The following is a 23039-nucleotide window of genomic DNA, read 5'->3' on the forward strand; positions in this document are numbered from 1 at the left end:
GAGGGCGGCACGCAGCTCCGGTGGACCTCCCACAGGCGTGCCTAAGGGAGATCCACCGGAGCCGCAGGACCAGCGGACCCTTCGCAGCCACATCTGCGGGAGATCCACTGGAGGCGTGGGACCGGCGAGCGGCAGAGCACCCCCCGGGGCGTGCCACCATGCTTGGGGCAACGAAATGGCTAGAGCCACCCCTGGGTGCTGCGCAGCAGGGAGTTCACACACAACCCTACTTTCTGCCTCCATGGGGCTGGCCCAACTGCAACTCCCTTCCCCCCACTGCCTCCTGGGCTAGAAGTCCCCTAGTGACAGCTAGAGTTGCCACTTTTGGTTGGCTGTATTCCTGGAGATTTAACCACACAACAATCTTTAATTCCTGGAGACTCCAGGCCCATCCTGGAGGGTTGGCAACCTAAGTGGCAGCCAGGCACTGCAGCTTCCAGAGAGGGGAGCCCCCTGTGGTGACAGGCAGTACTGCAGCAGGCACTGCATCAGTCCCGCTACCTAGCTCTGAGCAATCTGCCAGCTGGTGGGGCTTGGCCGCTCCCGGCCAGGTCGCTGGCAGAGGAAGGGGCAGGAGGGGGAAGATATTACTAGTGCTGCTGATGGCCCCCTCTGGGCCAGCCTGGCAGTGCCTGTGCCCATGTGGTGCCCCTGGGATGGCACAGGTCTCTCAGACTCTCCCCCAGTGCAGCAGTGCCCTGAGGCCCCTGCCTGGCAGGATGAACCTGCACATCAGCCTCTGCCCCCCACCTAGGTTTAGTCTTTCTTCCACAAACACGTTACAGAGACAGGGAGAGCCCTGCCCAGCCCCCACGCCCAGCAGGCCTGGAGTGAGGGGGGCCGGGCCGCCCTTGCCCTGAGCCTGAGGGAAGAGCAGGGGTGGGGGCAGAGGCCAGCAGTTTTATGGCCCTTGTTTTCCCTTTGATGCCATGGGCCAGGCTCTACCCCCTAGGCTTCCTTCTCCAGGGTGCACCTCAGTCGCGGCTCCAGCAAGGAGCACCTAGCCACACCCCAACCCCCAATGCCAGGCCCACAGCTCAGCCCCCTGCCTATGGCAAGGTGGTACCAACACCACTTTGTGTCTAGGGGAGATCCAGCCTCCCGCACCCTCAGCAGGCCAGGAGCATCTCCACCCCCCGGGACTTCACCTCTCCCCTCTGTCCAGAGAGGCAGCAGCCGCCTGGGGCAGGGCCCGGGGCCTGGTCAATCTGGGGGCAGCAGGCCAGCAGCACAGGAAGGGAGGGGCAGGAAGGGCCAGCCCAGGGTGGTGGGGAGTGCCAGTCCAGGAGGGGAAGGAAGGATGGATGTGGAAGGAGGCCAATCCAGCAGGGCGGGGGTGTGGGCTCACCTACTGACAGTCCCGCTGTTCTGAACATTGTCCTGTGCAAGGCTGTGAGCTCAGGTCTCACTCCTCATCGCCCTGCCCAGAAGGGGGGCAGCCAGATGGTGCCAGCCAGGGCAATACCTGCATGGGAGAGAAGTGGGGAGAGTGTCGGGGGGGCTGCGCCCTCCCACACACTCGGAGATCCTGAGTGCTCTGGGGGGGCCCTGTGGAATGCCTCCCAGCACGAGGCAGACACACCAGGCTGGCCCAGGCCTGAGGGGCATTTACTAGTGACGCTGTGCAGGCTTGGAGGGGAGCGGTGTGCAGAAGGGAAGCTGGTCTCTCCCAGCTCCCGGGGAGGGGGCCTGTGGTCTGTAGATGGAGAATAAAGGCTGGAACAGACCCAAGGTGCAGCGCCCTGTCTGGTAGGTAGAAGAGTGCTGCAGTAGCAGATACAGGATAACCTGCCCCACACAGTGACTGAATTCATCCCCCCCTCTAATACTCTTTGTTAGCATCAAGCAGTATAGCCAGATTCCTGGGGTCCTTACAAGCATCCAATCCCTCTTTGCATCATGCTAAACGCTGGGTCTCACCAACTTCCTGTGGCAGGGCATTCCACAGGCTCATCCAGCCACTTTATAGCCTTTCGGCACGGCCCCTTTTCAAAGGTAACAATCCCCATTTTTTCCATTCTCCGCCCCACCACCTCTCACTCTCCTTTCTGGGATGGGGTGCCCAGCACTGCAGCCAGGAGCCAGCTGAAGCCAGACCCCTAATCTGTACACCACAATATTCTCTAGGTTATTCACTAGCCTGTTCTTTCCACAGCCTAGCATCTGGTTGGCTTTTTTCGCTACAGCTGCACGTTGAGCAGCGCTCGCCACCGAGCTGGCCAAAGCAATGCCCAGGACCTGTAGCTGAGTCAATGCAGTTAAGTGAGAAGCCGGTGGGTAGCTGAGTTTTTCCCCTCCAGCGCACAGTCCTTTGTATTGATCATTCAGGCCCTCAGGGGGCCCTTTCATTGGGCTGGGTTAGGACTCTCTGAAGTTCTGCACACTCCCCGCTGGCCATGACTAACCTAAATACATGTGTGGCCACTGCAAGTTTTGCCACCTCCCACGCCGCCCCTTTGCGGCACTAGTACAGAGCACTGAGGCACCCTGCATCTCGACCTAGATTCTCACACGATTTAGGCTCCTAACTCCCACTGGTTTCAAGCGACGCCTAAGCGCCTTTGAGGACCTGGGCCCTTCTGCCATGATGAAAATGCCGTTTATTCCTGTTCTTTGAGCTCTCTCACTTAGCCTGTTTTTGATCCACGATAGTACCTGGTCACGCACCTTCTGAGACTTAGCTTTTACACAGCCTTGCGTGAGAGGCCTCGTGAAAGGCCTTTTGGAAGTCTATAGATATAGCATGTTAGCCGCTGTTTTACTGACACACACACACACAGAATTCTAGTGGATGACTGAGCCAACCTTTTCCTCCGCAGGATCGGTGCTGGCTAGATTCTCTCAGATCACAATCTTCCAGCTGATTTATTATTCTACCTTTAAATTATTGTTGCAACCACGTTCCCAGAGGCCATAATTCCTCAGACCACCTCTACAGCCTTTTCTAAATATAGGAACAATATACGCTGCCCTCCAGCCCTCTGTAACGGCAGCTGGTTTTAATGAGCAGGCAGGTTTCAGCTAGCAGCTTCTTCTCAGACCTCTTTCAGCGACGGTGGATATATGCACCAGTGTGGTTACAGGATGCGAAGGGGCTTGGAAAGGGAAGGGGAGCTGGAGCAGTGGCTGGGTGGCTTGCAGGTTAACTACAGAGGTCCTAGTGGATGTGGGGACAAGGTGTAGAGGATGGGTATCAGGGACAGAGGCACAGGACGGACGGTGGAGGGCAGAGTTAAGGGTGCTTGGGGCAAGTGCATCTACATTGCATGAAGGTGTTTACTAAAAGGAACCAGCTCCTCAAACCATCACACTGACTTTTATTGGGGAATTTCCTTCATTTTCCCCCATATTTTTGCCACCAAGAGATTTTTTACATGACATGTGAAACCCTGGGAAGGTGATCGTTTGCTACTGTACAGACTGACAACAGCCCAGGCCGGGAGGGTCAAATGCTCTTCTGTGGGTTCCCCGGTACCTTGCTGTGGCTCTGCAGACCTCTGAGGGTCAAACTATTCTCTGTAAAACGTCTTCCCCCATAAAACAGCTTGTGCAGATTCCCCAGCAGATGAACAGCTCAGCATGCCCCCCAGCACCAAGCAGCAGGACCACACAGGCCCTCAGGCAGGAGCTGCTGGCCTCACCCAGGCTCTTCCAGGCGTGTTGGTGCACTTGACCCAGGACTGTTTGGCCACCAGGGCAGAGGAGGCACCCAACGCTCTCACCTTGGTGGCTTTAACCCGTGCAGTGCCTCTTAGGTGTGCGGTGGATGGGTGGGAGGTCACGAGCACCGCTCCTCCGGGGACGGTCCTGGCACGTAGCTCCTGGGTACCTCCACCAGATAAGAGTACGAGAGCCCGACCATGACCTATGGGAGCAGAAGAGCCATCAGCATGCGGCCTGTGGGGCTGGAGCCCTGGCTCCCCCAGGGGCAGGATGGCAAGGAGTAGGCGTCCCCGGGGTGCTCACCATCAGCAGGCTCAGCAGCCCCATCATCACCCCCAGCATGATGTAGAGGTTTTCGGTCAAGCCTCCAGCCCACAGAGGCCCCAGAATGGTGGCGATTCCTCCCACTGACCGTCGCAGGCCCTGGCTGAAACCTACAGCACGGGAAGAACTCAAAGGGTTAACGCTGCCTGCCGTCCCCAGCTCCTAACACCAGGGTGTCACAGAGTCCCTGGGCGATGCTCTGGAACTGCTCCCCACAAAGCCAGCCAGGACTTTGGGGAGCCTCCTCTCCCTTGGAGCAGACTGTCTGCAGGGCAAGAAGCTCACTCGCTTCACCTTCCTGGGTCTGACCTTGGAGCATTCAGCATCCTCTGCCCCTCCGTGCACTTCCCACAGCGAGTCCGCCCCCGCGGGGTCCTGGGGAAGCCAGAGGGTCCTGCACCCCCACTTCGCAGTCAGACGTGACTCTCAGCCAGCCAGTAAAACAGAGGTTTATTAGATGACAGGAACAAGGTCTAAAACAGAGCTTGTAGGTTCCGTGAGCTGGACCCCTCGGCCGGGTCCATTCTGGGGGGCAGTGAGCCAGACCCCCCACGTCTGCACTTCACTCCTCATCCCCAGCCAGCCCCAGACTGCCAACCCCTTCAGCCCCTCCTCTCTGCTCAGTTCCTTTCCCGGGCCAGGAGGTCACTTGATCTCTGTCTCCAACACCTTCAGTTGGCACCTTCGCAGAAAAGGGGCCCAGGCCATCCACTGCTAGGAGACAGAGTGCCAGGCATTTAGGTGCACTGGCCCCTTGCTCTGCAGCAATCACACACCCTTATTCCACCACCTAGATACTTAAGAACTGCATAGGAGACACTGAGGCACCAACACAGTATTCAGAGAAAGCATTAAGAACATTCCCAGTTCGTCACACGAGGGCACCAAGCCACCGAGGGCACTGGCCTGCCTGGGGTGTGACCAGAGGTAGCATGCTCCACTCCCGCTGGCAGCCTCTCCACAGGTGGGGACCTTGCCTTTCTCTTGGTGGGGAAGCCTGAACGATCATGTGGCACTACACAAGCAGATAATGGCCATCTGGGAGCCAATGAGATTGCCTGGGTGTTGGGCCATATCTCCCCCACCTCCTCAACCAAAGGAGCGAGGTCGCGGGACTGGTGGGCCAGCCCAGCACGACTGCAGAGAAAGACAGAATGGGAGAGGAGAGGTCGGCAACAGAGAGAAAGACGCAGCCCCCATACCCCCCCAAAAGAAAGTCCCACAGGACTTGGGGCCACACACTTTTCTGCACTGGCCCAAGAAGCAGAGCAGTGGTCTCTGTAGTGCGTCCTTGCCTCCCTGTCCCACTGGATCAGAGCGCCGGTCTGCCAACAGTACCAGCTGCTTTGAAGAGCGTCCGTCCCCAAGCTCCACCCAGTCCCCCTCCTCCCCACTGCTCACACCACCGGGGGGCGGAATATACTCCATCAAAGACTCACAGACAGCCCTGGGAGTCGGAGGCCGCGGTTCTGGGTCAAATCCAAGTCGAGGTGGGGCCAGAGAGAAACAGCTTAGAGATCATGACTGATGAGGGAAGGTTATAAAACTGGGCATGTTTAGTCTAGAGTGTGACGAAGTGGGGCTGTTCTTAATGTTTCCTCTGAATACTGTGTGGGTGCCTCAGTTTCCCCAATGCATTTCCTAAGTCTCCAGTGTGCATAAATGGCTGATGCACTATCTCCTGGCAACAAATGGCCAGGGCCCTACCCCCCCTGCAAGGGGATGGCTAAAGGTGAACAAAGATCAGGTGACCTCCTGGCCCGGGAAAGACACAAAGGCCAGAAAGGAGGGGGCTGGAGGGGGTTTCAGTTTGGAGCTGGCTGGGGACGGGAAGTGAGAGCAGATGGGGGTTATCTGGCTCGCTGGGCTCCAGAATGGATCCGGCTGAGGGGTCCTGTTCTCTGTACCTGCAAGCTCTGTTTTAGATCGTGTTCCTGTCATCGAAAAATCCTCTGTCTTTCTGGCTGGCTGAGAGTCACGTCTGACTGCGAAGAGGGGGTGCAGGGACTCGCTGTGGGAAGCGCATGGAGGGGCATATGCTTAATGCTCCAAGGTCAGACCCAGGAGGTGAAGCCGTGTGAGCTTCTTGCCCTGCAGACAGTCTGCTCCAAGGGAGAGGAGGCTCCCCAAAGTCCTGGCTGGCTTTGTGGGGAGCAGTTCCAGAGCATCGCCCGGGGACTCCATGACATAGGGAAAAAGGGGGGACCTGATAACATACATCAAATGTGTTCAGGGCTGGAGCAAAGAGGACAAAGACCAACCGTTGCCCATGCCCACTGGAGGTCGGACAAGTAGTAATGCGGGCGATCGGCAGCAAGGTTAGATATCAGGAAAGGGAGCAGGCAGCTGTTTCTGACTCGAAGGGTAGTTAAGCTCTGAGCCAGGCGAACAAGAGAGGCTGTGGGGTCCCCACCATGTTTTAACTGATGGTCTAGGTATATCTGGCCCTGCCTCAGCACCGGAGGCTTGAACTCGATGAGCTCTCGAGGGCCCGTCCTGCCCTACATTTCTGCCAGGCCGGGAGGGTCGGTGGCCCCCGGTCACAGCAATGGGCAGAGCCATGCGGGGTTCCCTGGCTGCTCTTTCTCCATACTGCGCTTTACCTGCCCACCTGTGCCACCCCAGCTCTTCCACCCACCCCTGTAAATTCATTCAGCCTTTAGGTGGCAGGCAGCAGCGAGGCCTCACAAAGGATCCCAACAAGCTTTGATCTCCAGGAGTCATTCAGGGAGGCCTGCCAAGGAGAAGAGTGTCCCCATTCAACTGTTTGAAATGGGCCACCCTCATTACCACTACAAAAGTGATTTTTCCTCCATTAGTATCCTACTGTTAATTCATTTGTCTCGTTAGCACTGAGCCCCCACTTGGTAAGACAACTCCCATCGTTTCACGTGCTGTATATTTATACCTGCTACTGTATTTTCCACTCCATGCATCTGAAGAAATGGGTTATAGCCCACAAAAGATTAATCCAAATAAATGTGTTAGTCTCTAAGGTGCCACAAGGACTCCTCCTTGTTTTTGCTGATCCAGACTAACACGGCTACCGCTCTGAAACCCATTCAGCGGGTGCAGGAGTGGCTCAGATCACCCCAGCAAACCAGTCACTGAGCTGAGACGGACCCAGCCAGCTCCGCCAATGTGAAGCAGATGCAGAACTCGGCGGCTGGAGTGGGCAAGGCTAAAGTGGGATAGAAATTGGACCCTGGGAATCAGCGTTTGATCAGAAACCCAACACAGCCATGTGAAATGGAAACCCCTGTGCTGGAAAGGGGGCCTGGTGCCACGGTTTAACAGCATCCCCCTGGGACAGAGCTACCTGCTCTGACACCAAGATCCTGACAGACGGGCCAGACTCAGCCCCGGGGGAACTCAGCTCCGCCAGGGCCAGGGAGGAGTCTGGCCCAGCTTGTGCAGGTGAAGCGAACGGCTCCGTGCTCTTAACAGCACCATCCAAGATCCCAGCTGCCCCACGCTGCTGCCCGGTATCCCTACAAGGCGGGAGGGGTGGGAGAGGCCAACTGCACAGAGGTCACATGTGTTTTGTGACACCCATCTCTAGGGCGCCCTTCATTGTGGCATCTGGGCTTGGAGTGAGAAGGGGCAGGCAGGCATCTGCATTCTGGACACGGCTCAGCTGGTCCCAGAGCAGACTGTGCTCTGAAGGGGAGTCTGAGTGCCGCTGATCTCTCTCAGGGCAGGTAGGAAGTGGGCGCCGTGCCCCAGCCCGGGCACCGACCCCTCCCTGAGGCTCACCTTGTGTTCTCTCTGCTGTGACCTTGGAGAAAAGCGAGACCTGGGAGACAGCCACGAAAGGCAGCCCCAGCACCTGCAGGAACACGCCGACCACCAGCTCGGACAACAGGACGGGAAAGCTTCCTGTGGGCAGCAAAGCAGACATGGCAGGGGGTGGATGGGACCGGTGTGCAAAGAGCCCCAGACACTGGCAGACTCGAATCAGGGCCTATGCTCGTTCCTGCCCGGTAGAGGGGCAAGCCCCTGGCATGCTCTGCCCGGCCCCAGTATGCTCCATGCTCAGTTGCTAGCTTTCCTAATCAGCAAAGGACCAGACTTGCATGAATCTGGGCGCCCATGAGAGCACCCACTGCTCCCTTCACCAGGCACTGAGCAGGTAGAGGGGCTGGGGAATTGCAGCACCAGCAAGGCACTGGGCCCATCATGGTGCCCATGCTGCCCACAGCTGCTGCACATCGCCACCACTCTGGGCAATGGGTCTCCTCTCCATGACACAGCCCCTGCTGGGCCACCTCAGGGCACTGCTGGGCCAGCCTGAGCCATGCAAGGTGCCACGCAGCCCAGGGGAGCACTCCAGAGCCATGCCAGGCTCCTGCCCCCAATCATCCCTAGCCAGTGAACCCAACCCCTTGCCAAGCGATCCCCCTCAAGTGGGAGTGCCCAGGAGGAGAGGAACTGGAGATCCCAGCAGGATGGTTAGCCGGGAGGGGAAGGGGCAGTCAGTTACCTTGAGGCCGTGCCAGGAAGAGCAGGCACCAGATACAAGCCACGTTGCAGATGACCAGCCCAAGCACCAGGATCACGCGGTCGGGGAGGCGGCTGCTGAGGCAGCGTACCAGGAAGAAGCCGCAGATCACCTGTAGGTGGGGAGGGAGGTGAGTTATTCCACAGCCCCCGGGCTGAGTGCAAAGACTAGTCAGAAGTGGGAGTTTACTGCTGCTAGGGGAGCCAATCAGAGTCGGGGGGGAGGGGTGACCGAGGGTGGGGGCCTGAAGGGCAGGAGGGCAGAGCAAGCCCCGCACAGAGCCTCTTGTGGGCTAGCAGTGCCCAAGAGCCAGCCAGCACCAGGCACACGAGCACATGTCCTGTATTCCCTCATCAGGAGTCACTGCTCGCCAGGGCTCTGCAGTCTGCCCTCCCCCCTCACAGCCTCAGCACCACCACTCGCCCTTCCCCTGGCTAACAGGCAGGCCATGCCTGGGCACAGGTGCCAGCCAGCACAGCCAGGCTCCAGGAAACGGCCTGTGCCATGCAGACTGGTGCAGGTTGGCAGGGCCAGGCCACAGGCTCTCTGCCAGCAGAGCACAAGGTTTCCCCAGCCTGCAGCCCACCCTGCCCTAGCTGCAAACGGAGACCCCTGGCAAGGATGCCCCGCTCCGCACGTTGCTGGAGCAAGGGCAGAGGAGACGTCCCACACCAGTTCTGTCTGGGCGCGTCTACACAGGCACTCTCCCCTCCCCGCACTCACACAGCCAGCCCCACCCGTGGGAACAGCGAGTGTGCCGGTGTGGCCAGGGCAAAGGCATTTCAGCCCCGTCCACACTGGTGGAGGAGTATGAGACCTATCTGCACCAACGCTCCCAGAGGGGCTGGAACAGGGCTGCGCTATGGGCTATGCAGGAGAGGCCTGGCTGGACGGGACCCCAGCATCACTAGGCCTCCCTCACTGCCTGGACTGGACAGAGGAGATCGGAGCTGGAGGGACGACTCAGAGGACAGAGGGGCACCAAATGTGGCTCTAGGCCTGCCCTAGACCTCCTGCCACCCCATCCCCAATCTGACTGTACACACACCTAAAGCATGGGGTAGAGAACAAGAAGCACCTGCAAATATCTGAAGGATCCCAAAGGGGTGGGGGAGGTCACCAGGAAGGCCGGAGCGAGTGCTGAGAAAGAGGGAAGAGGGTCAGACATTCATAGAGCGTGAGCGCTCTCAGCAGGGCCGGATCGTACATGTGCACACACACCGTGGGATGGGGGCTGGTCACCTGCCCCAGACCATGTCTGCCAGGACCCCCATCTTTACAGACCCCCAGGGCTGGGGTCTCACCTACCTCGATGCCGCACAGGAAGTACATGATGCTGTTCTCGAGCTCCCCGAAGCTTAGGTAGCGCTGGGTGATGGGAGTCACCATGGTCTGGAGACAGATACAGACAGGCAGAGAAAGCAACCTAGAGTCACACGTTTGCCCACGCTCCATTCACGGCTGTGAGGAGCCCCCTCTGCGTGGGATGGGCAGGTACAGACCCTCGCTCACAAGGTGCCCCTCCCCTGCTCTGCCCCAGTGGGAGGGTTCTCCTGACCAGTGTGTTGGGTCTCTGTCCCCACTTGTCTTCCCTGAGATGGAGGTAGGCCTGGGTCATGCCCAACGCTCACCCAAATTCTGGGCTTCGCAAGGAGACCTTGGCCCGGGGAGAGATGTCCACTCTCTGGGCGCCAGGCACAGGTGAAAGGTGAACCCCACCAGGGATCCGGGAGAGGCCAGAGCACCACATGGAGGGGAGAGGAGATCCCCTGTCCCCCTCACCCCCATACACATATCCAGAACCTGGGAAGGGCTGGACAGGAGACGTTCCCTGGACCTAGTCTGGTTGTGAGAGGAGCTGTAGCCCCGACTGCCGACCTGGAGCAGAACCCCCGCCCCCCAATCTCACTGGGAGTGGAACAAAGTGACCTGCCCATCAAGCCCCCAGGCACTCACCTCCAGGGCTGTTTGGTTGAAGAGGGTGATGAACTGGGCAGTGAGCAGAACCACCACTTCCTCCCGCAGGTACTCTGCAACGACACCACGGGGATGTCACGGGGCTGCAGCACTGGAGGGAGAGTGGCCAGGCCTGCAGGGAAGGAGAGCGGCCAGCCCGCCCTGTCTCCCACAGGGGGTGGAGATGGGAGAGGCATTGCCCAGTGGAACAGGTCAGTGGGCCAACCAGGCAACAGGGAAGGTGGGGGGCGTGACACAAGCAAAGAGCTGGACACTCCTCAGGGTGGGGAACACGATGCTGCTGTAACCAGACACGCTGGGCAAGGGAGCCAGCCGGGAGAGTCTGATCCTTTTCGGGCCCTGAACTCCATCCGCAGCAGACCCGCACTCTCCTGCATGCCAGTTTCTTCACTCATTGGCTCCCAATGGACACGGGCGTGACCAAGAGGGGGCTGTGACAAAGTGGGACTGTTCTTAATGTTTCCTCTGAATACTGTGTGGGAGCCTCAGTTTCCCCTATGCATTTTTAAGTCTCCAGCCTGCATAAAGGGCTGACACTCTGTCTCCTGGCAACAAATGTCTGGGGCCCTTCCCCCCTGCAAGGGGATGGCTAAAGGTGAACAAAGAGATCAGGTGACCTCCTGGCCTGGGAAAGAGACAAAGGCCAGAAAGGAGGGGTCTGGAGGGGGTTGCAGTTCGGGGCTGGCTGGGGACGGGAATTGAGGGCAGATGAGGTTGTCTGCCTCACTGGGCCACGGAATGGACCCAGCTGAGGAGCTCCATTTTCTGTACCTACAAGCTCTGTTTTAGACCATGTTCTTGTTATCTAATAAACCTCTGTGTTACTGGCTGGCTGAGAGTCACGTCTGACTGCAAAGTGGGGGTGCAGGCCCCTCTGGCTTCCCCAGGACCCCGCCCGGGTGGACTCGCTGTGGGAAGCGCACGGAGGGGCAGAGGATGCTGAATGCTCCAAGGTCAGATCCAGGAGGTGAAGCCGTATGAGCTTCTTGCCCTGAAGACACAGTCTGCTCCAAGGGAGAGGAGGCTCCCTAAAGTCCTGCCTGGCTTTATGTGGAGCAGTTCCAGAGCATCGCCCAGGGACTCTGTGACAGGGGCGCTGCCCTCCTCCACTGTCCACCGGCCCCCAGAGCCCAGCCTTTCTGGAGCACCAGCTGGAGAGTCCAGGTCTCTTTTCCCACCAGGCTGGCACAGCACCCAACTCCCTCTCATGCCAACCCTTCCATAGCCCCGTCCTTCCGGCTCACACCATGGCTTGCTGGCTGACCTTGGGCCACTTCTTTCCCCTCTCTGGGCCTCAGTTTCCCCTACTGCAACCCAGGGATAACAGCCCTGGAGGAGGGGGCTAAGGCTCAGTGCCCAGAGAAGGGAAGGGACCATCAGGGTCTCCTACAGCTGGGCCTGCACTCCCCGCTCTGTGCCCAGGACTGCTCCCTGCCCTCCAGGGTGCCTGCGGGACGCTGGGTCCAGGTTGACAAGTCAGTGACACTTGGGGCTGACCCATCTGCTTGCTCTGGCGCAGGGCATGGGACCCTGGGGACAAGCATGAAGGCCCCACGGTGCCCACAGGCCCTCTCGCCACTCAGCACCCAAGCAGCTCACCGTCCATTCCCACGTAGCTGTCCAGAGCAGCGGGAGACAGCCCCACAGCGTCACGATCCTTTGTGCACAGCTTGTGGGCTTATGCAGCTGCCAGGCTGGTGCAATGGGACACGGAGGGTTTGTCCTTTCCCCCACAACAGTGGTTCCCAGCACAGTGCCCGCAGGTGCCATGGCGCCCACCGGGCACCTAGGTGCGCCCACGTACTGTCCGGCGGACGAGCATCCGCCAAAATGCCGCCAAGAAGCAGCATCATCCAGAGGCGTCACTGCCCAAATGCTGCTGATTTTCGGCAGTGACGCCTCTGAATGATGCTGCTTGTCGGCGGCAATGCCTATTGACGTTGATGCTTCTCGGCAGCATGTCAGCGGATGCTCGTCCGCCAGGCACGGTCCTCGGTGGCTTATCGTCCGCGCCCGCCAGATGAGAAAGGTTGGGGACCACTGCCCTAGAAGCTCAGAGCCCCTGATTACGGAGCACACGGCTGGCCTTGGGACTAGGTCGTAGGCGGCATGAGTTCGACTCCAGCCCTGCCAGACTCCCGCGAGGGTAGGATCCTGGTTGGACTGAAGCCTGTGACAAATCCCCCCCTCCCCACGTACTGCCCAGCACGGTACTAATCAAAATGGGGGCATGCCAGGCTGCCTGCCTCTAGGGCCCGAAGCTGGATCCCGCCCAAAACGCTGGGCTGCAGGGGCGCTCACCTCGCATGGCACTGAAGTTCTGAAACGGGCTCTTCTCCTTTACTCCGCCCTCCTCCTCGGCCAGGTGCCCGTTGGGCACGTAGCGGGACTCGTCCCCCATGGGGGGCTCAGCGGGCACCCCCTGGATGGTGCCGCCATAGCTCCGGTGCTCAGCGGGCTCCTCCTGGCCATTGTCGTGCTGCACTAAGGGCTCCCGCTCCTCCTCCTCCTGCTGCGCTGCCAGGGCCGCTCGCTGCGGGTGGGGCACGGGCTGCAGGTCGTAGTACATCGCCACCACCACAAACTGGAGCAGGATCCAGAGCAGGCACATGAAGAGCTGCACAGACAGACAGACACCTGAGAGCCTGGAACCGCAGCCCACCCCACACCCAGGGAACTCAGGGCTGACTGACACGGCCAGCTCTAGCCGGCTGCGAGTAATGTCCGGGGAGTACTCACCCCTGGGGAGGTGAACTTGTTGACCTCAAAGGGCCCCAGCCGGAAGTTGCAGAGCCGCAGGAAGAGGTTACAGGCGGGTCCTGAGCACAAAGAGATGGTGGGTCAGACGTGGGCACTGGGAGGACGGTGGGACTGGCATGCCCCTCACTGCCACCAACCACCTCCCTCTGCGGCAAGAGGGGCAAGAACGGGCACCATCAAGGAGATGATGGGCCTCTCACACCCTCGCCAGGCTCTGAAAGCCACCTCCACTCACTGCTTCTGGCAACAGCCCCGGGAACTTGAGATCCTTTGTCACATGCCCCCCCAGACCCCGAGAGGCAACGCCAGCATGGTCTGGCACTGCACTGCCATGGCCTGGCCCCGCATCCTTCCCAACCTGAGAAACACCAGCCTCCGTGGCACCCACCCTTAGTTACCACAGCAGGCTTTCACGGGCACAGGGTAGCCAGAGCTGAGCCAGCTCCCTGGAGTGGCCCCTCTCCACAGCCAAGCAGGCAACATTGGGGCAAGAGTCCGGTGCGTGAGGCAGGCGCCTCCTGAACACAGACGGTGTCTGGACAGCAGAATCCCAGCTCATGGCTCAGGCCCACCACTCCCCCCATGCTGAGGGCCTGCTGCGGACAGGGCGTGGCGGGGGTCCAAGGGTACCTTACCGATCAGCAGCCCGACCTGCCGGCATGCCATCACTGCAGCAAACACCGTGGCACGCTCCTGAGAGGTGGTGGAGCGGGTGAGATAGCCAAAGATGGAGGCACCCGCTCCCGTCCCAATACCTGCCAGAAACAAGGACAATCAGGGGCAACAGACGGGGCAGGCGCCAAAAGCCCCTGGCACAAGCACCTGGATCTAGAGACCCTCTGTGACGAACTGGGAAAGTTCTTAATGTTTTCTCTGAATACTGTGTTGGTGCCTCAGTGTCCCCATGGCAGTTCTTAAGTATCTGGCAGAGCAAAGGGCCAGTGCACCTAAATGCCTGACACTCTGTCTCCTAGCAACTGATGGCCTGGAACCCTCCTCTGCAAAGGTGCCAGCTGAAGGTGTTGGAGACAAAGGGATCAGGTGACCTCCTGGCCCGGGAAAGGGGCTGAGCAGAGAGGAGGGGCTGGAAGGGGTTGTTAGTCTGGAGCTGGCTGAGGGCAGACATGGGGGTCTGGCTCACTGCCCCCCAGAATGGACCCGGCCAAGGGGTCCGGTTCGCTGTACCTACAAGCTCTGTTTTAGACCCTGTTCCTGTCATCGAATAAACCTCTGTTTTACTGGCTGGCTGAGAGTCACGTCTGACTGCAGGGCCCTGTGGCTTCCCCAGGACCCCGCCTGGGTGGGCTCGCTGTGGGAAGCGCACGGAGGGGCAGAGGATGCTGAATGCTCCAAGGAGAGACCCAGGAGGTGAAGACGTGTGAGCTTCTTGCCCTGAACAAGTCTGCTCCAAGGGAGAGGAGGCTCCCCAAAGTCCTGACTGGCTTTGTGGGGAGCTGTTCCAGAGCATCGCCCGGTGACTTCGTGACACCCTCAGCCTAGATCCACATGGCCCCCGGCTTCCTCCACAGCAGCTCTTACCTGCCACCAGTCGGCTGCCCAGGAGGAGCCACTTGGAGACGCCCATAAAGTACATGAAATTCCCTGCAATTGGGGGAACAAAAAGCAACAGGTAACACAGAGAGGAACACGCACGCCAGGAACGGGGTGCAGGTGCATCCCTGGAGCCAGCGAGGCTACCCAAGAGCAAGCCTCTTGGGGGAAGGGGGGTAGGCACTGCTGTCCCCTGCTGGCTATAATCAACCCCACATACACCTGTGGGGATCTCATCCCATGGGGCTGGAGCAGGGATAGGGTCCTTCAGAACTCCTGGCTTCTGCACCCTAGTGTTGTGGGCAGGAAGATTATCTGCGATCCTGCTCTGAAAAGAGCCCCTGTGTTAAAATGGCATCGCAGGCGCCACGCTCGCCATCCTGCACCACCACCCACCTGGGCAGTAGAGCACGGGGCTGACGTAAACGGCCACTTCGTTAGCTGCCACGGCGGCATGTTCAGAGCTGAGCTCTGCCCAGCTGATGGGTCAGCACCAGCAACAGAGGTTCTCCAGGCTGGATTCTGCCCCACAGGGATCCCCCAGCGCCTCATAACTGAGGGCACAACTAGGCCCTGCAGCTGGACCTTGGTTAACAATGAATTCATCTGATGTTTGAGCCAGACTAGAACCCAGCTCCCTGCTATAGCTGGGCTGGCTCTGCAGGGCTCCTGGTAGAAGCAGGTGCTCGGGATCTCTGTAAATCAGGGCCTCAGGTGCCTGCATTTAGAGTTTGGAGTTGCACGTTTACACTCTTGTGATAAGTGGGGCTAATCCTGCCCTCCCACCCTTCCCGGGGGGCCAATGCCCGGGACACAGACTCACTCTGGACTGCTCCCGCCAGCAAAGCAGCCCAGCCGGCGGCCCCCAGCCAGCCTTCGCTTGCTCACTCACCCACTATCTCAAACACGTTGGCAAAGAGGATGATGGCTTTGGTGCGCTGGCTCCGATCAGACCAGTGCCCGAAGAGGGGCCCCGTGAGCAGGCCAGTGAGGCTGAAGGCAGAGATGCCCAAGCCCAGGAAGTATGGCTCAGCATGGAGCGTCTGCAGGTAGGCCCAGATCGTAGGCAGAATCACCGCTAATGGGGAGCAGAGACAGACAGACAGTCAGGCAGGGGTCCCACACCACAGCGCAAGAATAGGTCCTGCCAGACTACCTCAAATGGGTGCTCGGCCCTGCCCTGAATCCAGGCTCCTGCCTCCCTGGAGCAAATGGACAGCCCCGGCGCAGCATGAGACCCTCCCTGGCTGGCCTTGGACTAAGAGGGCAGAGGTCTTGGGGTCCCCTAGGCCTGCCAGCCGGGCCTCTGACCCATGCCCGTGGCGACTGCCGGCTATGCAGCCAGATCACCAGTACTGCTGCATTGCTCAGGAAGAGGGAGATGCCAATCACCCAATGGCTCGAACCCCACCGCCCCCCGGGCCCTGGGAGCTCCCCAGTGACTGCCGGGCATGTCACCCTCCCTTGGGTGGATGCTGGAGACTGCAGCAGCTCTTCAGACCCAGACACAGGTGGATCCCAGCAGCACCCCATGGCCTCTGCCCCCTGCTCTCCTTGCTAAGAGGGCACACCCAAGCCTGTCCTTCCCTCAGTCAGGGGTCCTCACCCGCTACCCTAGAGCTCCTGTGAGGCCTTATTGCAAGGTATTTATGCAGCAGCCAAGCCCCTCAGCTGGGCGAGTGCACCATGCACCTCACCCAGTCATTGCCGTCTTACGTTGTACTTAACAGGTATTGCAGGAGGGAGACACAGAAACTCCATGAAGCTCAACAGGGTCCAGAACCGAAGTCCTCACACACTTTCCCTGCACCACCTGCCCCGTTATCACCTTCTTTAAGCAGAGCTTAGTTGCTCTATCTGCGGCAAGAAGCCCAGGTCCCTTTCCCATAGCTACCTGCCTGTCACAGCTTCTACCACGTCGGTTGTCTCTGCCCGTTGGTCTGTGTAGGCATCTAACACGCACCCACCACCAGTGTCTGAGTGCTGCCAGAATGAGAAATACCAGGCCACCAGTGCCAGGCTGCCCAATGCCCTCCGTGCCCCAGGACACGGCCAGGAGGCAGGTCTCACTGTTAGCCCTCGCTGGGCAGCCACAGTAGGATGGCCAATGAGAAGACATCCCCCGCTTTGCTTACGGGCACTCCTCACTACCCTGTGGCCCACACCAGAGAGCCACAGCGCCGCTGCCCCCACAACTCGCCAGCATCTCCCCGCTCTCACCGTCCCTCCTGTCACAGAGTGTGGGGGAGTCAGGGCCCTGCGCCCCCCACACCCTGTGATTCACTGTGACTCTCAGCCAGCCAGTAAAACAGAAGGTTTATTAGATGACAAGAACACGGTCCCAAGCAGGGCTTCTAAGGACAACCAGGACCCCTCAGCCAGGTCCCTCTGGGGGACAAGGATCTTAGAGCCCAGACTTGGGGTTCCCTGCCTTTTTCCAGCCAGCCCAAAACTGAAACCAAAAACCCCTTCAGCAGGCTCTCCCCCCTCCATCTCTCCCCCCCACACTTTGTCCAGTTTCCCTGGCAAAGGTGTTGACTCGCTCCAACCCCCTTCCTGGCCCAGGTACCGTCCCTCACCTAAAGTCACCCCTGCTCTCCCATCCCCCATGCAGACACACCCAGGCCAATCCGCCCTGCTCCCTCCTGCTTCACAGCCTCCTAGTTAATGATTTCCACCGGCTGCCCCAGGAAATGAGAACCAGCCTCAAGGCTCTGCTGCCACCCTTTTGAGACCTCACTGACGTCTCCCCTTCGGGAGCCAATGCTTGTAGCATCCCACGTACTCAGAGCGCCCACCCTGCTGCCCTTCGGTGGGATTCAATCCCCCACCTCCGCCAGCCAGGGAACATTGCTCAGCCATTGTCCCCAGGTCTGGAGGGGAAGGAGGAGGAGACCAGGAAGGCCCCAGAGCGGAGAGTTTTCCCTGGGAAAAGGAAAGATGAGACCTTGGGTAATGAAGGAAGAGAGGCAGGACTGAGACATGCTGGCCAGGAGAGGGAGAGGTTGGAGATGAACACCACCCACCCCCGTTTATACTCTGCTGGAGCCAGCGTGCTGAATAGAGCAGCTCCTGCGCAGCCAAACCCTGAGTGACAGGGCCAAGGGTGGTGTGGTGGGCAGCGCCGGAACCGGGGGCAGGACAGCAAGGCGCTCCGCTTGGGTTTGGAATGGCAGTAAGCCAGCAGGACACGCTGGAGAGAGGGGCTGACAGGTGGGGTTTACAGAGGGAACAGGGAGCTCCACGAGTCATCAGCCTAGACCAGGGGTAGGCAACATGCGGCACACAAGCTGATTTTCAGTGGCACTCACACTGCCCGGGTCCTCGCCACCAGTCCGGGGGGATCTGCATTTTAATATAATTTTAAATGAATTTTAATTTAATTTTAAAAACCTTATTTAATTTACATACAACAATAGTTTAGTTATATAATATAGACTTATAGAAAGAGATCGTCTAAAAATGTTACGATGTATTACTGGCACACGAAACCTTAAATCAGAGTGAATAAATGAAGACTCGGCACACTGCTTCTGAAAGGTTGCTGACCCCTGGCCTAGATGGTCAAGGCGAGCGTGCGCAGAGCCCCAGAGAGGCTGTGAAGGGAGAAGCGGAGCAGGCCGAGGACAGGGCCTGTGTGACCCCAGTGTTAGCAGCAGCAGAGATCAAGGAGGACGGCATGGAGGCCCCGAGGTCTGGTGAGATGGTTTCAGTGGAGGGCAGCAGGCAGGTTGAATCCAGCGGGGAGCTCAGAGCAGTCGAGGTAACTGGCACAGATGAAGGGGAGCAGTGAGCAGGGGGGAGCTGGAGAGGAAAGCTAGGTTCAGGGAGAGCTTGGAGAATGGGGAATTGTTTAACTCGTGTATTTTCCCCATCTGTAACTGGGTTGCAGATCATCTCTGTGTACCTGGGGCCTTTTCCTTCTTGCTTAAATTCCAGGCACTAACCAGCTCTTGAGCATACAGTGTGGTCAGCGCCATCATCGCAGGTCATGTTCCCACAGGGACAGTGAACCTCAGCCAGCGCCATCACTCAGTTATCACCAGAACTGGAGGAACATTGGCTCGACCAAGGGGAGCAGCAAATCAGCCCCTGGCGGGCTCACTTCTCCCTTCCTCTTCCCATACGCGGTGCTCTACGGTGAGCTAACGGCACAACAGCCATCCCAACAGCAGGGCAGCACCTTGCCCGGGCGGTGGCCTCCAGCTGGGCAACCCACGCATGGTTTTTTGTGGGATAAGGGAAGAGGCCAGAGATCTGGGTGAATCTGCAAGTACTAGGAGACTGGGTCTCTCAAAGGCAGAGGAGATGTACTCAGCAATACGTCACATTCCCTGTGCTGGGCATGGATGGAAAGTCACCGACAAGGGGGCTGGAAACAAAGTGGCTGCTGTGGAGACAGGCCCCTCTTCCCTCCCCTGGTCTGCAGTGTTCACCTGGAATGTCAGTTCTGTGCACAGGGATGAGGCTTGTACTCCAGGCCGAAGTCTCGTGCCCCTCTGCGGATGGGCGACAGAGAGCCAGGCAGATAAGGGCATCGAGGTGGCTCTGGATTGCTGTCTGAGCTGCCAGGAGAGATGGGATGACAAGGAGAGACGGAGGGCATGACTTGCCTCTAGCAAGCCACAAATCAGGACCGGCGGGGAGGGAACAAGAACCCCAGTTTCTGCTGGAAGCTGACAAAAGAGGAGACTAAATACTTAATAAAAACAAGGGGGTGGGGAGAGAGACCTTTGGATTCAAACAGGAGGGGGGACGGACAGGAATGACCCTTCAGGCAGGACAGTTTCAGCTCGTCCCTTTCATGAGGTCCCGCACGAACTGCAGAACGGTGTGTGTCTGAGCGACGTTTGTGGATCCAGAGCTCAGCTGGGGCCAGAATGACCTGGGGCACCTGTGGCCACACCCTGAAGAGAAGCACCATGGCCCAGGGCACATAAGGAGCCCAGAGACCTAGGCTCTAGCCTTGGCTCTGCCACTGACTTTAGGCAAATGCTCTTTTTCCCCGCCCCTTTCTCCTTGCCCCTTCTGTCTGTCTTGGCTACACAGACTGTGAGCTCTCCAGAGCAGGGGCCATCTCCTTGATCTCGGCTGCAGATCTCAACACCCAGCCACGGGAAGGCCTGGTGATTGCTCAGCCCGCTAAGATGCGGGGCACAAGGAAAGGGGGAAGCTCCCTGTGCTGCGTCAGGGAACGCAGAGAGCTGCCTGTCAGTCTCAGTCAAGACCCCTCATGGGACAGGCCACAGGCTGTGTGCCCAAGAGCCTGGGATGTGCACAGTGGCAAATGTGCCTCAATCAAACCTTCACTGTTTCAACACAAACACTTAATTACAGACACTTCTCGGGATGCCAGCGACTCAGGCCCTTGCATTGTGCATCCCAGCTTCAAGCATGAGGATATCCAGGAAACCTGCTCGACAGGTCAGTAATATAATCCACTGGCCACCACAGCAGAGCCCCGTCGCCTGTAGTCCAGCAGCCTTCTTCATCACAACAGACCAATGCCTCATCCAGTCTGGCATCCTCCCTGCAACGGTGGCCACCCCAGGGCTCTGATTATGTAGTATCAGCTCATGGAAGGAGTAGGAGACGCTTTGCTTCGTCATGGGGATCGGTTTATCCCCTGAAGCAGGAGGAGCGATAGCGCTTGCAATCTTATCCTAGGTAGTGAAATAGCAGCTGGGAAAGGTAGAGTAACAAAACCCAGCTCCACAGGGTCTGGAGCCATCCTTGGCCCCTTCCTGCATTAAAACCACTGACCGCTTAGGGGCTCTCGGAAAGGGAAAACCAAACAACGGTACCGAGAGGGGGAGGGGAAACTGGAGCTGACGGGCCCAAGGATTCAGAAAACGCCAAGCAGTCCTGGAGACCGTCTGCAGCCCACACAGCCCCTCTACAGAAAGAAGGGGAAGAAGGGAGTAGCTGCGAGCGCACCTATAACCTGTGCCCCTGCCCTGCTGCCTTAGTGCCCCCTGGTGGGGTAGGAATTCTCATCACATTTGACAGACTGTTGGCAGATGTCAGTCAGCTAGGGGTGTGAAGGGAGAAGCAGAGCAGGCCGAGGACAAGGCCTGTGTGACCCCACTGTTAGCAGCAGCAGTCAGCTGATGTCAGTCAGCTAGGGGTGCCGAAGCCTGGCAGGCTGGCACCCAGCAGCAGTGCCCCCTCCAGTCCCACCCTTTAGCTGACCGTGGAGGATGAGTTACAGACTCAGATTGCAGCTTGTGAAATATTAACAGAGGAAACTGGGAGGCCAGCTCAGCTTCAGCAGGGGCCCTCCAGACGCCCCTCACCACCAGGCTGTGTGGAGGAGCTGGGGGGCCTGCAAGACCCACTCCAGGCCTAGCAATTCCCAGCACTTTGGGGAGCACTGGGGAACATCTCACCAAGGGGTAAATGTCCCAGTGAGAAAAGAACAATGTATCTAAAAATCCATATAGAAACAAACGCACATACCCAGCCAGCCCCATTGCAGGGCCTGCTGGGCTCCCCAAACCCCTCCATGGCTCTCGTCCACCATCATTCCTGTCCCAATAACAGCCAGGAGAGTTGCAGGATACTCCCCACAACTGATCTAAGATGCCGATATCTCCTTCTAAACAGCTACTGCAATGTACCAATCCCTTTGCTACTCCACCAGCTTGTGAGGGGAGGAGGGGCCCAAGCACGTGGCCGAAGGCATTGCCATTAAAACAGTCTCTAATCCTGGGGTTTCAGACAAGGGCTCGCTGCTTGACCCAGCCAGAAAAACAAGGCGGAACAGGGTTGCATGCCAGAGGCAGGGCACAGGCTGATCCGATGTGCTGGCAAGAGACAGGACCAGACCCACTGCAGGGTCACACAGCAGATGCACAAGGGGGACTATTGGGGGGAGGGGACCAGCATGACTCCAAAGGCAATCTGCTCTGTTCTCTAGTAGAATGATGACAATCCCCGTAGCCTGCACCTCTCCCCCTACCCCTCCAGTCCTCTGTCCAGGCTCAGCTCAGGGCTTACTCTAACTGGGTGAAATCCAATGGCCTGCATCATGCACTATGGCCCCTTCCGGCCTTCACATCTATTAACCCAACCTGTGACCGTCTAGAATAGCTGGAGTGCAGAGTGGGGCAGCCGTACCCCTGCAACAAGAGCTGGGCCCATTGTGCCAGCCCTATCCACAGAATCCTACTGGGCCAGGGGGATACCTGACTGGTGCGGGGGACCCCACTGCAGCACAAAGGGTCCAGAATGCAGGCCAGAATCAGAGCCCAACTCTGCCACCAACTAGCTGCCTGACTTCAGGCAAGTCATTCCCCTCCCGTGCCTCAGTTTCCCCATTTGTGACATGTCGAGACAGAGACTCACCCTGTCCACCAGGTCCACTAACATCCACAAGGCTCAGTCACTACAGTGATGGGACCAGACTCGCAAACCCACCCTCAGGGACAGGGCTTCCACCTATAGGACCTAAACCAGCGGGTTTGTCATTCATGGACAAAGCCGGACTAGGCGAGTGGGTGCCCCCTATTGGCGCAGCAGCTCTGCAGAGGCCAAGGGGGGGGGGCAAAGAGAGTGGAGGTGTTTGGAGTCACCCTCTGGGTTACGGTCTGCCACTGAGTGCCCGGCCCTGGCTGGCAGGGCATCACCCCCTGCCCCCTACCCCCAGTGCTCACCGTATTCAATCCCTCCCGAGAGGAAGAGGAGCCCAATGGTGAAGTTGGTCAATTTCTTCTTCCTCTGATACTCCATAGATCCTGCTGCTTTCCTGCCCGTGGCTGTGGAGGTGCCGGTTCCCTGCAGGACTCAGAACCCGCCTGCGACGTCTCTGCTGCCAGGGGCCATCGCTGCTGCTGCTGCTGCTGCACAGCCTCGGTGCCTAGCCGGGCAGCCCTGGCCCCTCGCCAGCCCTTCCTAGGTGCACATCGCTGGAGGCCCCGGCTCGCCCCAGCTCCCCTACGCGGCCTCCACCAGGATCCACCAAGCCCCGGGCGGAACCGAGCAAGCCCGCAGCTAACAGGGCAAAGCTCCAGCTCCGGCTCCTCCTCCTCCTCGCCCCGGCTACCAGGTGTGCAGCGCTTGTGGGCAGGCGCCTCTGAAGGAGAAGCAGCAGCTCTGCCCCCCCCGGGAATGCGGGCGGCTCAGCACCGCCTCCTGCGATCCCCGGGGCTGGGCTCCTCGCCAGCAGGCTGGGGGCTAGCGGCTCCCCGCGCAGGGGGCTTTTGTTGGCCCTAGTGCAGGGGAGGGAGGGAGATCTGGGGGGCAGGGGAGTCTCAGGGACAGC

The 23039-nt window shown here is 59.0% G+C and overlaps 1 protein-coding gene across 1 annotated transcript; it reads right to left on the reverse strand.

Moving 5' to 3' along the window:
* Nucleotides 1–3233: 3233 nt before the first annotated feature.
* On the reverse strand, nt 3234–22791 carry LOC127056444 (major facilitator superfamily domain-containing protein 8-like). Its single transcript, XM_050964288.1, has 12 exons — nt 22432–22791; nt 15669–15854; nt 14765–14827; nt 13861–13980; nt 13205–13284; nt 12767–13082; nt 10445–10518; nt 9797–9880; nt 8471–8600; nt 7744–7866; nt 3967–4097; nt 3234–3865 (listed from the first exon to the last, which is right to left on the reverse strand). The coding sequence occupies exons 1-12, from the start codon at nt 22505–22507 to the stop codon at nt 3779–3781; spliced, it is 1470 nt and encodes a 489-aa protein (XP_050820245.1). The 5' UTR covers nt 22508–22791; the 3' UTR covers nt 3234–3778.
* Between the last annotated feature and the right edge of the window lie 248 nt (nt 22792–23039).

Source organism: Gopherus flavomarginatus, chromosome 8, assembly GCF_025201925.1.
Source record: "Gopherus flavomarginatus isolate rGopFla2 chromosome 8, rGopFla2.mat.asm, whole genome shotgun sequence".
Taxonomy (NCBI): domain Eukaryota; kingdom Metazoa; phylum Chordata; order Testudines; family Testudinidae; genus Gopherus; species Gopherus flavomarginatus.

Bases quoted from the DNA above. Each gene is read 5' to 3' on its own strand.
- LOC127056444 (XM_050964288.1), bottom strand. From the start codon at position 22,507: ATGGAGTATCAGAGGAAGAAGAAATTGACCAACTTCACCATTGGGCTC. The intron at 13,981-14,764 runs GTAAGAGCTGCT...TGTTTCTGGCAG, and splicing joins GGGCAGCCGACTGGTGGCAG to GTATTGGGACGGGAGCGGGT. The intron at 8,601-9,796 runs GTAGGTGAGACC...CCCCACCTACAG, and splicing joins ACTTCCTGTGCGGCATCGAG to GTGATCTGCGGCTTCTTCCT.